We start from the raw sequence: 17412 nt of genomic DNA, 5'->3' as shown, positions 1-17412 counted from the left end.
CCATCCATCCATCCATCCATCCATCCATCCATCCATCCATCCATCCATCCATCCATCCATCCATCCATCCATCCATCTTCTTACACCCTTGTCCCCTAATGGGGTCGGGAGGGTTGCTAGTGCCTACCTCCAGCTAACGTTGTGGGCGACCTGTCACCCTGGACAGGTCGCCAGTCTGTCGKAGGGCAACACAGAGACAGACAGGACACACAACCATGCACACACACACACACACCTAGGGACAATTTAGACAGACCAATTAACCTAACAGTCATGTTTTTGGACAGTGGGAGAAACCGAAGTACCCGGAGAAAACCCACACATGCACAGGGAGAACATACAAACTCCATGCAAAAAGACCGGGGCCGGGAATCAAACCCAGAACCTTCTTGCTGCAAGGCAACAGCTCTACCAACTGCACCACTGTGCAGCCTGACTAGAATCTAGCTTTCCAAAACAAAAAGAATAATAAATGTTTGATCACAATATTTTATGATTTACAAAGATGGGTAAAAATCAAATTTCACATAGGGGCAAATAATTTAAATAGCTTCTTTTTTTTAACTTTAATCAGTGAAATCATGCTTTTCAAATGCATATTTATCTGATGTTACATCTGTTTGGTGATCTGGAACATATAACAAAACAAAACAAAAAAGCAAAAGGAGCAGAAATCTGTAAAGGGGAAATAATTTTTCATGGTTCTATAATATATCCACAGCCCATCTCCACATCCATGGTTGGTTCCCTTCATGCCATGCAGTAACAGCCTTGCAGAGCACAGCAGACTGCTGAAGCAGAAAGCCAGAGCAATGCTCCGAAGGCCTCTGCTGTCACAAACAGACTTCCTGAATGTAAGAGTTCCAGATGTGCTTTTGGCATTTCCTGTCTAACTTTCTCCAAGAACACACTCGGCCTCTCCTTACTGGGCTCCGCTACATCTTTCCAAATCACTAACCAAGGCAGCCCACACAGCATGTACTCAGAGAAAACGCAGGCATTTATTTTCAGAAATGGGCTTTTGTGTTGTCTTTTCAAATTTATACAGAGGAACAGATTACACAGGGTAAAACTGATGCTGTTTTTCGTAACATATTGTAATCTTGTCATACCTAAAGAGAAATTCTTACTATCAAAAAAAAAAAAAGCTCTTTGGTCAGTTATCTGTCATCTGTCTTTCCTCGTGTCCTGTCCTGTTCCCTGACATCAGCAGCCAAACAGGAAGCTTTCTACTGTGATGACAGTTTTGATTTCATACGAAGGGGGTTGAAACAGTCCCGAAATGAAAAGTTCATTTTTACAGTGCACCACACGGATGTTTTTTATTATCTCAACAAATGTTGCGAAACTATATACTAATGTTCAAGAAGATTCATTTGGGATTAACCAAAGCTTTCAAGAAAAGTATATTCAGTGTATATCATTATTGTATATACAGTGTTTAATTGCTACTTCAAATGTATTTAATCATGCGACTTCCTCTTTAAAAAAAAATAGATTCCTGAAAGTGTGCAAAGAAATGCTGAATCAGTTCATCTATAAATAAATGTAATTTTGAATATTCAAAATAAAGCCTGACATCAGAAAAATGTGTCGCATCAAGATAGGCGATATCTATTTTCTTTCTTTATTACTGTTCTTGTCATGTTGGCATTTTTATCAAATGTGCACAATATCTCAATAACTTTTAACCAGACTGACATGCTTATAAATATGACTGGTAACCTTTAGGAAAACCTGATAAATAGGCTTTATAAATTTTTTTTACAGGTGGGGCATTTATCAGGTGCAATTCATCTGAAAAACAAATCTGACAAAAAAGGGGGGTTGGGATGACATTAACCCAGTTGCATAAGTATGCACACTACTACTTTTCTGAATATTCTTCTGATTTAGCTTCAGCTTTTACCTGCCATCAGTTATGCTTAATACCAACAACCTCATGTAAACCTCTGCTGGCAAATATTTGATTGAACAAAGGCATCAGTCAGGAGAAGGATGCAAAAGTTCTCCAGCATTCTATTTAAACTATGGCAGAAAAGGGACAATGGTCAACAATAGAAGAAAGTAGCAATGAAACAAAAGCTGATTGTTTCTACAAAACTAATGAAAAGACAAGATACAGTAACCAGTCAAGGAGCCGATAAATAGGAAAATAACAGCTTTGGAATGGTCTATTTTCATAAATTAATTTAACAACAAAACTGTAGATCCCTTTAATAAGAGCTGTGGGCAGGAAACCTCACACCATGGTAGATAACTACCACTGTTTGTGTTTCTTATCACATAAAATCTCTCCAAAACATTGAGGCTATTTGTTGTAGCGTCGCAAATCGCAAAACAAAATGTACAAGGACTGTAAAAAAAAAACAACCTCTGTCATCATGTAAAAATCCATAAAACCAAAAATAATGTAAACATGTCTTTTGTTTTTATTAATATCAACATTTATTTAATATGGTTTGACAGATATGATAACGTCCTAAATATAGTGTTATAACTGACCAAAACATAGATGTTAAGCGGCGACATATACACAAGGAATAAATTCACACTCTGAAACCAGTCCACGTAAAACCAGTTCAAACTCAGTTGTGTATGTTGAGACTGCGTACCTCACTGGTAATCTAGCAAGATATGTAGAAAGAAAGAGATATAGACCAGTATATGTTCCTCTTTCTAGCTTAATAAGGTTCCTTTAACAATTACAAGTTCACAGATGTTTCTGGAGCTCAGATCGACATCAACAACATTAGCCATAGATCTCATTTTCCACCCATCCATCCTGACTGCGGCACCGCCGACTCTGAGTCCTGGCACTCTCGTAGATATCGTTCGTCACAAAGCCGGTCTCCTTCTCTGAACACGTCACGTTCTCGTAATCGGGATACTGGGCGTCATGTGAGTATGGGCAGGAGTACTTTGTCATGATTTCTGCCTGCGTCCTGTAGTCCAGAGCGGCATGAGGGAGCTTAGTGATGTCACTAAAGGCGTAAGGTCCTTGAATGGAGGAAACCGAAGGTGCTGTTGGCATCAGCTGCTTCGATCTGCCGGGGAAACTCTCTGTTTCCGTCTTCCTCCTGAATGTAAGTAGAAAGGATCAAATTCACGGTGAGAACACTAACCGCCAGGGCCGACTTTCAACTGGAACACACACACACACACACACACACACACMCCCCCACACACACACACACACACACACACACACACACACACACACACACACACACTAATCTAATAACTGAGTTGAAAAATGATTCCTATGATTATTTTTAACACTCTCTCTTTTTATTTACCTTTTTGCATGTTGTCTGTAGCAGAAGAACCCAGCAGCTGCTAACAGCAGCAGCAGCAGCATAGCTGGAATAGTGGCATATAGGATGTAGGAAACATAGAGGCTGTTGTCCGAGAAAGACACTGCAAGAAAATGCACATTATTAAGCCTAACTGCATTAAAACACAGCCTCCGAATACTGATAAGTATGACAAGTTTCTTGTACTTTAAAATATAACATAGAAAGTGTTTATTTTACCTGACGACTCAGGTAATCCAATAGCTATTCTGACATCCCCTTCTGTGGATATGTTTGGCCTCATAGATGGAACTACAGAAGCATCAAAGGTCATGATTGAAACAAAACCACAAATATCTGACATATTTTAACGGATTCATAATTATTAAATAATTGTTTAGAATGTCAGCATTTTGTACAACTAAAATTAGCATGGTCAAATGTTCAGGGTTTGGCTCATCAACAACATCACCTAACAAAAGATTTAGGTCTGTAGTCTGAGGTTTGATTATGATTCTATGCAGATTCAGAAGTAGTTAGAAAACTCTCACAATCTTTTCTTGGGATGCCTCCCAAACTAGGGCTAAGGGTTTGGCTCATCAACAACATCCAATGGTTGGTATGGAGATTTAGCTACTCAAACATATCACTTTTATTTACCATTTGGGTTGTTTCCAGATAAACTTGGTGCTTTACTCAGCTTTATTTATCGGTTCCAGCTTAGTAGCAAATTTATCACATATATGTGACACAAAGAATATAAATCAAACCTTCTTAGACTTTGACAAAAGGAGGTTTTACATTAAACAAGAGTAATGTGTACCTGGTTCTACTATGATCCCGTCTCCTGTAAATACTGGCATTTTCTCTGCAGAGGATGAAGAAAATTAGAACATTTGTAACATTCCAATAAATTAAAAAATAATGTTCAACTTTATCCAAAAACAAATATTCAATGAGCTTTTGGGTATCATTCTAAAAAAAAAAAAAAGAGCTTAACACAAAAAACAGCTTTACATCTCAGCATAAGAACGCCAAATCTACAGTGATGCATGGTGGTGGTAGCATCATGATGTAGGGTTACTTTTCCTACTTTTCCCAGATTGGGAAAAGTAGGAAAAGTAACTTTCAAAATTGGGCTTTCTGGTCAAAGGGGATGAAATCATTAACTGGTCCATACGCTGGTTTTCACCCTAATTTTTCAGGTGTCTGGTAGAAAGGTAAGACATATTTTTAACAGCACCACAATCTAATAGATTTGAAGAACTTTTAAGAGGGAGATCCTGCCAGTTAAGAGACCGCTATGAAAGAAGACAGAACGCTGAAACTGAATCAAAAGGTATTTCAACTAAGTATTAGTTTAAGAATGTGGTGTTATACAATCAGTTTTTTTTTTGCAGCCTTTTTACTTTTTTATTTTCGTCTCGTGCAGATTTGTTTTTTAAGATGAATTGTGCAGGATATATTTGTTAACAAACATTTAAATTGTTTTAAAAGAATTTATCATGGTCTCATTTTTTGTCACAAAATCTTGGTATTTTAAAAGATGTCTGAAGATGTTCTTTTACAACCAGCGCAGGTATAAAAATGGCTTCAAAATAGTTATACACTTTTGAAGATAAAAAGGAAAGAAATGTAATAATCATAAATAAAGCAAATATTAAAACTATAATCGTGTGCTTAATTCTACCAAGTGAATTTGGCTAACACCTTTTATAAATTGCCAGAAAGTAAAATCGATGGAGCTATGTTGGCAACAGCTCCATTAACTCACCTTCCTTGTATTTGCAGACAAAGTTGTTTTTGCAGCTGCAGTTGTCATCATTCCACTTAAACAGGAAATGGCCTTCTTCGTCAGCTGGTGCGGAGGGCTGGTGGTACAACACCACACACATTTCAGAACCACATGACGGCTCATCCCAGTTCCAGTTCCTGCGACGAGTAAAACGTAAACATTAACATTTAAAGGTATTTTTCTAGTTTGGTCCATTTCACAGAGGAAGTAATAAAAATAATCAGGAGAACCTGTACTTGGCCTTGCTTCCATCGACCCAATAGTACTGCGAGGGGCATCCTGGGTTATTATTCCCTGTCCGGTGATGCGGAGGTCTGCGACGGAGCCCAATCCAGAAATCACCATCTCCAACCTTCAGCTTTTGTATGAAGCTCTCTATCAAGCGCTGCTCACTCTCTGTCTCAATGCTGAGCAGCTCGCCTCCCTCTGACCTGCAGGACTGCCTGGCATCCTCAAACGTCAGCCTCCGCCTGCTGTCCTGGATGTAGGATGCCTTATAGCATGGCCGCTCCGTCCCGCGTCGGCAGATTTTCTGGCCTGGACATCAAGGGGACAGAAAAATATATATTTTTTATAACTATGTGCCATAAAATAGCCATGCAGCACAAAAAGAAGATAGCACTATCCAACACAGGCAGTATAATATAAAAAATATAACCCTAGAGAGTGAAAAATTTGTTGTATCTCTTTGAAGGAATTTTATTCCACTTTCCTCTTCCGTGTTGTTTAAAAGTCCCTGTGTGACCGGTGTCAGAGCCTGGTCCACATTGCCGACCAGGCAATAGGTCATTTTCAGTGGGAGTTGGACTCTGCCTTGGTCGGCCTTTGTTGCCGATCTTGTTCATAACCTCTAAGGAAGGAACATCTGGGTGCAGAAAAAGTGTTGAGGGGATCCATTTTTTGGCCTTAGGATTCGTCTCTGCTTTTTGAAGACTATGTATTCCTATTGGCTTCATCTGACCGTGGCCTACAGCTTTGGTTGGAGCAGTTCGAAGCGGAATGTGAAGCGGAAGAGATGAAGATCAGGCTCTCCAAATCCGAGCCTACGGTCTTCAGATGTCAAACGGTAGACTGCTTTCTGCAGGTCAGGGAGGAGGTTCTGCCCCACGTGAAGGAAATTAAGTATGTCAGGATCATGTTCACTAATGAGGAAAAAATGGAGGATTGGTGCCGCGTCTGTGGTGATGCGGCCTCTGTACCGCTCTGTCGTGGTGAAGAGAGAGCCAAGTCAAAAGGCGCAGATCTCGATTTAACCGTCAATCTACGTTCTTGCCCTGATTTATGGTCACAAACTCTGGGTAGAGATGGAAAGAATGATATTGGAGATACAAGTGACCAAAACGAGACCTTAGCTGAGGCAAATGAGAGCTGCAGATGTTGTTTTAGTTTGTTCTGTGACTTCCGGTATGTGTCATTGATTTCTCCCTTTGTTGATAAAGGCTCTAATTATGGTTTGCTGAAATCCACACGCTTTAAAAATATACAAATGTGATTTTGTTTATCATCTATACTTAAAATTCTTAAGATTATGCATTGCTTTTTAGACAACTTTTAGCTTACTTCATGTTTGTCGGACAAATTTTATTCAAGCAATTTGTTCACCCTGCTGATCTGACAATAAAAAGATTAGTTTGAGTTGTGAAATTGAACCAGTAAAATATGATTAATCACAATTAACTAGCGACTTATCAAGGTGGAGCAATTGCTTTTTTAAATAGAGCCAAGTTGCTTTAGTAACTTTTTTCATTTAATAAATAAAATCATAATTTAAAAACTCCTATTGCCTCAGATAATAAATCTGTTTCATCAACGTGATGAAAAAACAAAAAAAAAAGAAGCAAAAACTGGATACATTTGTAAGGGGATAAAAAGTTTCCCACTGCAATGTGTAATACATTGGATGTCAGTGGGATGTAATGGTGACTGAAGTTCAGTTCACTCTCTGTTAGCATTTTACCAGCTAATCAGGTAGCTGAACGGTTGTGCTGCTATGGTTCCACACTCTCAATTTGACCAGAAAAATTGACACAATAGTCAATAAAAGTCTTATATCACTTTATAAGGATGTTGTCTTCAGTTTGTTAAGTCGTGCTTTTCGGTGAAGCATAAAACTAAACAGAAAATAACGTCCAACCCAAATTTCTTGCTTACTTCCTCCATTATTGTTTCCAACCAACTGGACAATGTTTTTCGTTTTAACTCACATTTGTGGGGTTGAAACCTAATACAGCATCTCAAATTCATAATCTAGCTTTGTTCTGTTAAGGCATCAGTCACGTTTGACCCAGGACAGTTTAAGCAAAAACAACACCGATTGGCTTGTTTTTTTTGTTTGTTTGTTTTTTAATCCAGCAGTTTTTGAAGTGTAATTTTCAAATAAAGTTGCTTTCCCTATTAATACAGTGACTATTAACTGAGTCACTGCATCCCACTTAAAAGTGGAACTTTCGATTTGATCATGATTCATTGCAAATAGTAACTCAGGACAGGATTACTGCGCATTCGGTAATAAAATGCTTACTGCCTGAAAAATCCTACTTAATTGCCGATTTAAACAGAAAGTAGATGAAGAAGGAGTGGTTATGTAAGCGCTTTCACGTCTCTGTTTTGCTTATAATCAAGAGTCAGCGATATCCTCTGGTCTAACACAGTCAAATTACAGCAGCGACTCTCTGACCCGGGCAGAAACGGCTGTTTACATGTTCCAAGAAGTTTGTTGCCTCGATATTGTTATGAAACACGCAGACTGCTGCTTGCTTTGGACTTTTTTCAGCAGCGGTTTTGCTTTCAAGACTCGTCTCCCTGCGCCACTCAAGTAAAACCCCGAAAAACGCGTTTCATTTACTTCGGTGTTAGAAAACGTTGAGATTTTTTTTTCTTTTAAAGAAAGCATTGTCTTTTTTTTGTATGAAGGTCTTTAAATATAAATGAAACTCGTTTCTGCCTTTTTTTTATTTTTTCCGCTCCCGAAAAAAAAAAAATCTTACCATTTATTTTCGAAGCGGATCCAGGGTGAAACAAAACGGCGATAACGGTGCCAAAAAGCCTCATAAAATCCATTTCTACATGTTCACTCGATGTTCTGCCCAGCTGCTGTTCAAAAACTGGGAGAAACTAAACTTCACTTCCAAACCCGGTGATACAAAAACTGCAATAATGGGAATGGGAAAAGACCAGTCTGTTCAGAGGGGGAGAAAAGGGGGTCGAGTCCTGAAGGCGTGCATATGGCGTCTGATTAAAAAAAAGCATCAAGAAAAAAAGTCTAAAACTACAGAAACACTTTTAACTATCAGTGGTTCTTTTGTGTTTAATACTAACACGAATATTATGCATTTACGCTCATTATGCAACAAATAAGCTTTTCTGAATCCTGTTTTTTACGTAAAGCATTGCAATATTGACCTGAATGGAGTTCTTTGTCTGTATTCTGTCATGTGGACTGTGTTAAAGAGCTACAAATGTGTGTCCTATCTGCTTCACACACATACGAATGTGAAAAGCAGCACACTGTGAGTGGAACTGATAAAAAAAGAAATGTGTCGCAATAAATTAGCATGAAAAAATAATTTCAATAGTAAGATATCTTACAAATTCATCTCATAAAGGGATGTGTTTTAAGAGTTGATTTCAGTTCATTTTTTAGTATTATTATTATTATTATTATTTTTAATAAAATTGTATTTGGATACAAGTATGGATATTTGTATCCATACTTGTTAACCATAGTTAGTTATCCAGGTACTGGGGCTTTGATTTTGAAATGCTGCGCAAAATGCACTTTTGTTAAAACACTTTGACTGAAGCAACAGTGTAATTATTGAGCTCTGTAGGTCATAACCTTGGTAAGTCTCAGTGTGGCGGCTCTTTAAACATTGACAAGCCTTTTCGTATAACACTTTTTTCTTCCACTCAACTTCCCAATAATATGATTGGATAAAACACTCTATGCATGGAATGTATACCTTCATTTTCTAGCATTAACTCTAATTCTGTTAGACTCCAGTAATAATAGATTTGGTTCTACTAATGGAGCTTAATTAAAACAAATATGTTGTTGTGAAGTCAACAGTCTTCCCTATGACTGTATCAGTCATAAAAATGATATTTCTGCATTAAAGTAGTTTTTATTGGTATTTTATGATATTCTGGTTTTTTTCAGAGACAGACTTTTGGGTTTGTATTGACTGAAATTTCACTTGAATCAATTAACTGTAATAAATCAACTTTTTTCTGTCAAATCCTTTATTGTGCCTCTGAGTTAGTTTTGTCAGCACATTTGTTTGCAAGTGCAGTAACCTTATCGTATGTCATATTTAAATATTCTGCCCACATGTAAATGGAGTCTGTTGAGAAGAAAATTACTGGAGCTTTATGGGAAGAGGATATGAGTCAGACTTTACTGCGAAAACAAAAGTTTCTGGTAAAAAGATGAAAAGCAAGGACACAGAGTGAGATAAATGCAAAGAGTTATAGGGATAGAAAAGAGGGATTGCCTCTGAACAGGAAAGGAAACAGAGGAGGAAGAGGACAGTATTTTTTTAGGACTTCACTTCCTGTCCATTGCTTTGGTTCAGTTTCCATTTCCAGAGTGTGGCTGACTGAAGCTTCTCTGTAGCTGTAACAGCAAAAAATAGAAAAGAAGATGAAATAACAGCTGTAGTACTTTTCTGTACTTCATTTTGTGCTCTAGATTTTGCAATAAAATGTGTAATCTCAGTAAAACAATCCCTGCTGCTGATGGATTAAATGTAAACATGCGTGTACTATGAAGTAGGAACATTGGATTTGCCAACAAAGACACAGATTAGTCTTTTTTTTTGTTATATATGAGTAAAGATAATCTTGGCGTAATATGTTTTAAATTACATTTCCTGAAACAATAATTCCCCAAAACAACAAAAACAACATTCCTTTAATTCCTTGACTGAAATGTTTCCTGAAAACAATTATTTTCCACTAATATGTTGTGGTCGACAACAAAAATGTCCAAAGCAACACTAGGAATTCTAAGGAAGAATAGTTTCTGAGCTCTAAAGAAGCAGTCCTTTTTCAGGGAAACTAGTTTTATGAGGCGGGACGAATAGAAAAGAAACTAGAGTAGAAAAGGTTTTTTATTGCACCTCTCAGAGGAGAAACTCAGGTGTATCACCAGCAGAGCGACAGGTAAACCAAAGCTTGCAGATTAACACCAAAGTACAGAATAAGAACAAAATAATGATAATCTACAGTTATTAAAATGAACATACTCAGGTTCAAAGAACTGTGCCCCTGATTATGATAGTTCAATAAACGTTAAAAAAAAAGTTTAGTCTTAATTGTGCATAAAAACAACAAACTAACAAGAAATGGAATAGTTGGAGATAAAGATGTTAGAGAGATTAGACTTTAAAATACTTGTTAGTTTATAAGTCACCTGTGTTCATTGTATCAATAACAACAATTGCAAAAACAATCTGCAATTGATTTTGTTTGGGGGAGAAAGAAAAATGGGGATCACTCTGAGTTCATTCCATGATGTCATATTACTTTGAAAGCTATTTTTCTGTAATAAAATAGCTTTTATTACATAAAAGCATTTTTTTATTATATAAAAGCTATTTTTATGTAATAAAAGCAGCTTTTATTACATAACTTTTATTTAAAAAGTTCACAAAGCAAAGAAAAAGAGTCTCATCAATTTAAACTTAGCATGTGTGTGATAACAGCATTTCAAGCATTAAGCTGTAGTTAGATTGGGAGAAATAGTGCATTTTACCCATTGAGGAATATTTTTGCAGGAGTCTAATTCTCTCAATTCTAGAGCAGGATATCTTTCCTTGAATCTCTCTCTCAAAATGTTACTCCCCTACTCATAAAATCTCTAATTGCTCTCTAAATATAGCCTGACCGACTGAGTCTGGTGGCAGAATGGAACAGATTTATTTTTCGCTGTGCTGCAGAATCACAATCGTACCCAAAGAATGAGACATTTGAGCACTTGCTAACTTGGTCCAGCAGAGGGCGCTAAACTCAACAACAACTCACTACTAATACGACTCGTACACATAAAGAGGCTAAACTGGTGGGAATAATGCCGTTTTCAGCTCCATTCATATGATATTCTCATTGGACCCTATTACTCACGCAGATAAAGTGTGACACGGAACGTTTCGCTTTGTTGTGTCGGTAATGTTATTTATCCGCTGAAGTAATTTGAGATCGTTTTATTAATTGAAAAATAAGCTCAAGCTAGAAAACTTTACACGTTTAAAACCTTTGCTGTTTCTAATTCACAGAAATTGAAAATATAAGTGTTAGAATGATTATGTTTGTTATCATTCTTACATTTGTAATTTTATGTTAGCATGTTCTTATAGATAGTGACTTAGATCTTCCTGGGATACTCCTGAGCTGTGAACCTGTCTCTGTGTTAATTTAGTTTCTGTGTCTCCCTTCTTTGTTTCAGAATTCACATCCTACTGTGAAGATAGGATGTGGGTTTCACCCCCCCTCCATTCCTTTTCACACCTTTCTTGCTAATAAAAGAGACAAACAAACTGAAGAACACATGGAGAGCAGCTTGGAGAAGCTGTTCACTGTGTCTTCTCCTTCTGCAGAAGTTTGGTTGAAAGCTCATATACGTTGTCTGTGGTTCTTCTTTATGTGTAGGTTTGAGAAAATACCTATCAATAAGTATAAGCCAGGACCAAAAATCACATAGCTTAAATATAAAAATGGACAAATGTATCACTAGAATTTTACAAAGTTTTAACTACCTGGAAATTAAACAGGAGCCAATAGACTTTTTATACCCACTGTTTATGCCATGGAATGTCAAAAAATACAGTTTCAAACCAGGGCAGTCAACCACATATATCACTATTCTGGCAATTTCAACCTCCTGCTGCTTCTCTTCCTTCATCAGAATATCCTATCTGTTTAAAATGAAAAGCAAATTTTGATGATCCTTTTATGAGAATATCCTACCTTCTAAAAAAACATTTTAAATACAGCGGCATCTCCATCTGGTCTGCTGCAATGTGTCAGCCTGGAAGTCTCTGCAAAGAGTGGTGAAGACAGCCGAGAGGATTGTTGGGGCTCCACTCCCCCCTATCCAGAGCATTGCACACAGATGCTGCTTAGCCAGAGCAAACCAGATCCTCTCTGATTCCACCCATCCTCTCCATGGTCTGTTCATCCGCTTTCCGTCTGGGAGGTGAGTCCGTAGCATCCGCTGCAGAACAGCCAGACTCAGAAATATTTGTCTCCCACTGGCCATCAGATTGCTCAACAATCCCATCATGAAGACTGTCTGAACTGTTTGAAAAACAGTAATTATTATTTTCATATTATTTAATTATATTGCCTAAAGGCTTATATATATTGAAGCCCAGGGGAACCAGTTTGCATACCAGTTTGCATATCATATTGAATACACACACATGTATGTATGTGGGTGTGCATGTGTAAAAGATGTCTGAGAAAGATGCAGAATTTAAACGCGATAAAATTATGAGTTAATGGAAGATTTCCAGTTACTAGCCCCCTAACATGCCTCTTATTAATTTGATTTTATCATATTTTATTTTATTTTATTTTTTATTTTTTCACTAATTTTAACACTCTATTCGAGCCTCTGTTCCCAATTATTCATGTCATATTCTCCATTTGACACTGCAGGCAGAGTAACCAATTAAAAATAAAGAAGAAGCCATGACTCACTGGCATAAAGAGTGACAAATGCACCTGTTTCTAAACACCAAAATCAGATTGGGTTAGTAAGGTCACAAAAGAATGGCACATCTATAGATAATGTGACAACTTCTGTCACCGTGAGGATTTTGGCAGAAGCTCCAGCGCTCCTTTTCTTTCTGTGCCTCTGATGAACAAAGAATGTCCCCAGTTGAACAGCAGTTATGGCCTGCAGCTACGTAGAGTACCTGGTTTACAGCTCTGTGGGGATAACACAGCAGCAGCCTGAGATGCTAGGGAAATAAACAAAAAAGAAGGAGCATTTTCTCCCTCATGGCAGCTGTGATCAACTTTCAAGCTTTGTTCTCTAGACAAGAATACACAATTTAAGACGGGAAATCTCCGCTGGCCTGAAACGCATGTAGGTGTTGTCCCAGGTTTTGACATACAGATTCGGTGGTCTTTGCAAAAAAGAAGATAAGTTGTTCGCAGTTTGTGAAAACAGAAAATCTGCACGTAATGTATTTTTTTTAAGTGTCATTCTATCACATGACTGACAGATGAAAATATGTAACACGTAATAATATTGTACATGTCCACTGACATTATTGTAATTAATTAATTAAGAAATGTTATTTATTTATTTATTTATTTATTTATTTATTTATTTATTTATTTATTTATCTAACCATATCATGAGTGATGGCAAGGAGGCATTCATCCTCAAAGACCTGGAGCTCATCTTTTTAAATCCCAGAAAATGCAAAATGCTGCTCTGCAATTAGAAGGTTTTGATTTCTGTACTGTCAGAATAGAGAAATAATGTTCACTTTATCATTTTATGGTACACTGGAAATAAAAATGTAATTAATTTGAAAAAAAAGGTTGCACTTTCATAACATCTCAATTTGTGGGAGATGTGTCCATCACTTCCTATCAAAACAAACTTCTTGGCTGAATAAAAATAACTTTAAATCATTTCCACATTTGTTACATATCCTGGTGTTAATACAAATTAAAAACACAAACATTTGTATCAAATAATAAAAAAACATCAGTTTTTCTTTTTCGTATCATCATTAGAGGTATGAAGGAGTGCTGATGCACTGTAGTCAGTTATGACTTCCAAAAAGCATCTTTGTAACATCAGGTGTTTAGCAACCATTTCTTAAGGACAGACACCTGAGACAGTATGTACGATTTAACCTGAGGGATCTATATCTACTGACACAATAATCTGATGGAAGAACATCTGACAATAAACCATGCCAGGAGCTGTTGCTGTTTTCTTGAAAAGTCATGGCATGGGCAGGTGCAGAAAGCGAGTGTTTGTGTCTGCGCAACCATCTATAATTAGTCAAAAGGGAGGGCTGAGGAGTGATGCTGCAGTGGTTTTATATATCCTATAAAAGCTGTATCCTTCAGCTACCTCTGGGACAAACACCTGCACAGGTATCAGCAAGGTAAGACTCTCTTCAACTCATCATGCAGCTCTTTAACTAAACTTTGAACTGGATCGTGTTTATAGCCGGCATAGTGATTTTTGGTGTTATCGTGCTAAATCAATCAGAAGATTATGAAGAATACTGCAATGTTTTGGTGATTCTACTCATTGATAGTAATCTGAGGAAATAATGATAATAAAAAAACTTAACATGTTGTTAAAGGTGCATTTAATTGACTAAATATGTTAAAGCTAGCAAAGGTGGATGGATTCCCATGCTGTTCTGTCAACATGTTCTCATGTTTAGCTAAAACCAAACTGATAGTTTCCTCCAGACAACATGGATCTTTTCCTTTGCCTCCCCCTGCTGGCCGTGTTCCTCCAGCCCGCCCTGTGTGTGTACAACTGCTCCACGATGTATCAGAGGACACCAGGTAAGGATCTATTAATATTTAGGAGAGTTTTTTTTTTTTTAAAGAAAGAACTTATCTATCTTTGTTTACAAAGCAGCACAGTGTACTTTACAAACAAAAAAAAAAATAGCAAGGGGCAATGCAAAACGAACGACAAAAATCCTACTGAACTAAACAAGGCAAAGAATAGTAGAGAAGATTTGGCTTTCACTTACTGAGGAAACAAATTTGTTATAGTGACAAGGCAGAGACAGTAAACAAGTCATTTAATCACTGATTAAACTAAAATTAAATAAAAATATATACTAAAGTATTGCATCATAAAGGAAAGGGGGAAAAGATATAAAGAAAGCAATGAAAGAAGAAAGAAGGGAAGAAAGAACAAAAGACACTAAACTACATTGAAAATGCATTTAATTAAAAAATATTCAATTAAATTCAATTTAGTTCTAAAGCTGCTTAATTGCACTGTCACGTTACAGTTGAAGTCAGACTCAATTTATGTATAGACTTGCATCACCAAATTAGTCCACTCATATAGACAAATTAAAATCCCATTTATCACAGCAATAAAACAAAAAACAATTAAGTATTGTTAATAAAATGATCTTAAATCAGTATAAGGTGATTTAAATATTCAAACAATAAATATAACAAACTGAAACAAAGAAGTATACTAAATGTAAATATTTTAAACCAAGATTATGCCTCACCAAAAACAAATAAATTGATAAGTAAACAAATTGGGTAATCTACCTTTAATACATAATGGTGTTAAAGTTCATTAATGACATGAATAGCATTGTACAGATAATCAAATTTTTAAAAATCTATATAAAGTCAAACTTCAGAAGTCCTTCAATATATAGATACAATGCAGTTAAACAAAAAATCTGCATTAAATTCAAGCTTGTATGAAAGTTCACTATTTGTGGTAGTAATACAAAATAGGCTAGCGTAGTTAGGACCAACACAAAGTAAAACAAAACAGTTTTTTTTTTTCCTGATATGAATTTGAAATGATGTGAAGTTATTGTGTAACATTTACATTTAAACTGAGTGACAAAAATCAGTGAAAATATTTTGGGTTCATCATTTCCAGATAACTCAGACCTGACAATTGAATGCGGCACCACCATGATGACCGTAGAGGTCAACCTGTGCACGGCACTGTGGGCAGGCTTCAACACCTCCAACCTGGCTCTCAATGGGAACCACAACAACACCGCCTGCCTGGGCTCCGTCGACGAGAGCGTGGTGCCTCCGATCATCCGTTACCACCTGCCCGTCAACAACAGCGTGGACAACTCCTGCCGCCAGTCTCTGCATGTAAAGCGTGACGCTTGGAGCACGTTGGCGCACACTTACCTGCCAGATTTAAGGGTGAAAGAAAGGGCAGATGAACTGAGTGTATGTTGTGCTTTCACGTTCAGATCGTGGATGAAGCTCCAGACCCCTCGGGCCCCTTCAGTAGTTTCTCAAGTATTCAGACAGTTATCATCTCATCGTACATCGATACCCCAAAAACGGATGCAGGGATCATCAGCTACTCCACAGACCTGTATTATTACTTCTCCTGCAGATACCCTCTGGAGTATCTCATCAACAACACACAGATTGTAGCGTGAGTAGCACTTTGCATTTTGACAGTTGATTTACTATCAAAATCATAAAAATTCATTCATAAAAGCTTCTCTACTCTCTGATTTTTCTTTAGCTCCTCAGTCTCTGTGGCAACCACACAGAATAATGGAAGCTTTATTGAAACACTAAAAATGGGTGTTTTTAATGTAAGTCCAATTCCACTCAATGAAAGAAATTTGTCGCTGCTCCTGTTTAACAAGCCTTATTTCCTCAGGACACAGACTACAGGTATCCATTGACGGTTCCGTCAACAGGCCTTGAGCTGAGAACCAAAGTCTATGTGGAGGTGAAGGCTGTTAACCTCACAGGAAAGTGAGTAAATCCTGCCATATTTTCACTCTGAGGTGCTCAAAGTGATAGATAAAGGATTAAAATGTAAGAATTTTCTCTTTGGTAACACTGTTTCCAGTTTCCACGTCCTCCTCGATCACTGCTTTGCGACTCCCAGTCCTTACAACATGACTCAGAAGGATCAGTACAACTTCTTCACTGGGTAGCAAAGTCTGGATAAAACCAAATCTTAGAGTTGACATCTAACAAAAAAAATAAAATATATATATATAAATATTTTTGCTCTTCACCAGCTGCCAGGTGTCAACAAGGACAGTTATAACAAGCAACGGCCTTTCTAACGTGGCACAGTTCAACTTTGAGGCCTTCCGCTTTGTTCAGCACAGAGACCAGGAGAAGTCCACCATCTACCTGCACTGCATCCTGAGACTGTGTGAACCCACCATGTGTAAAGAGGTGGTGAATGTAAGTTGACTAAAGCAACAAAACCTTTTAACCACAAAGATCTGAAAGCGGCAGTACACGGAAAAGAATGGGAGGTAAATAGGTTGGGCTGCCTTTGCTAATAAATAGAACTCTGTAGAGAAATTGTAGACGATGCTGTGAAATGATACAATAATATTTCAAAATGCATAAGAATTATTTGCTACATTTGTCCAAAGTGAATCTCTGTTTATGTGTGCTGCTTTATTTCATGTAATCTTTACCACGTTAACCAATAAAGGGAGAGGTAGAGTGCTTACAAGGAAATGGTACAAAAAGTATCCATCCATCCATCCATCCATCCATCCATCCATCCATCCATCCATCCATCCATCCATCCATCCATCCATCCATCCATCCATCCATCCATCCATC

General features: G+C 37.3%; 2 protein-coding genes across 5 annotated transcripts in view; one reads left to right on the top strand and one right to left on the bottom strand.

Annotated features, from left to right (window-relative positions):
• Positions 1–982: 982 nt before the first annotated feature.
• Positions 983–8542, bottom strand: laynb (layilin b). The gene is made up of 7 exons (XM_008425690.2): positions 8079–8542; positions 5322–5628; positions 5071–5228; positions 4120–4164; positions 3537–3608; positions 3300–3420; positions 983–3080 (listed from the first exon to the last, which is right to left on the bottom strand). The coding sequence occupies exons 1-7, from the start codon at positions 8149–8151 to the stop codon at positions 2753–2755; spliced, it is 1104 nt and encodes a 367-aa protein (XP_008423912.1). The 5' UTR covers positions 8152–8542; the 3' UTR covers positions 983–2752.
• Positions 8543–14155: 5613 nt separating this feature from the next.
• Positions 14156–17412, top strand: part of LOC103474591 (zona pellucida-like domain-containing protein 1) — a 7350-nt gene continuing 4093 nt past the window's right edge. Inside the window, exons 1-8 of one of the 4 annotated variants that reach the window (XM_008425687.1) lie at positions 14156–14225; positions 14532–14640; positions 15722–15948; positions 16053–16243; positions 16337–16409; positions 16478–16575; positions 16673–16756; positions 16848–17019. In XM_008425687.1, coding sequence (XP_008423909.1) covers positions 14547–14640; positions 15722–15948; positions 16053–16243; positions 16337–16409; positions 16478–16575; positions 16673–16756; positions 16848–17019 — 939 coding nt within the window. In that variant the 5' untranslated portion in view covers positions 14156–14225; positions 14532–14546. The other 3 variants (XM_008425686.1, XM_008425688.1, XM_008425689.1) reach the window with 3 other exon arrangements.

Source organism: Poecilia reticulata, linkage group LG13 (genome assembly GCF_000633615.1).
Source record: "Poecilia reticulata strain Guanapo linkage group LG13, Guppy_female_1.0+MT, whole genome shotgun sequence".
In the NCBI taxonomy this organism is placed as follows: Eukaryota; Metazoa; Chordata; class Actinopteri; order Cyprinodontiformes; family Poeciliidae; genus Poecilia; species Poecilia reticulata.
This window is presented reverse-complemented; position numbering and strand designations above follow the sequence as displayed.

Excerpts from the sequence above, each read along its gene's own strand:
- laynb (XM_008425690.2), bottom strand. The coding sequence starts at position 8,151 with ATGGATTTTATGAGGCTTTTTGGCACCGTTATCGCCGTTTTGTTTCAC. Across the intron at positions 5,629-8,078 it reads ATCCGCTTCGAAAATAAATG|GCCAGAAAATCTGCCGACGC; the intron begins GTAAGATTTTTT and ends CTTGATGTCCAG. Across the intron at positions 4,165-5,070 it reads TGTCTGCAAATACAAGGAAG|AGAAAATGCCAGTATTTACA; the intron begins GTGAGTTAATGG and ends CATCCTCTGCAG.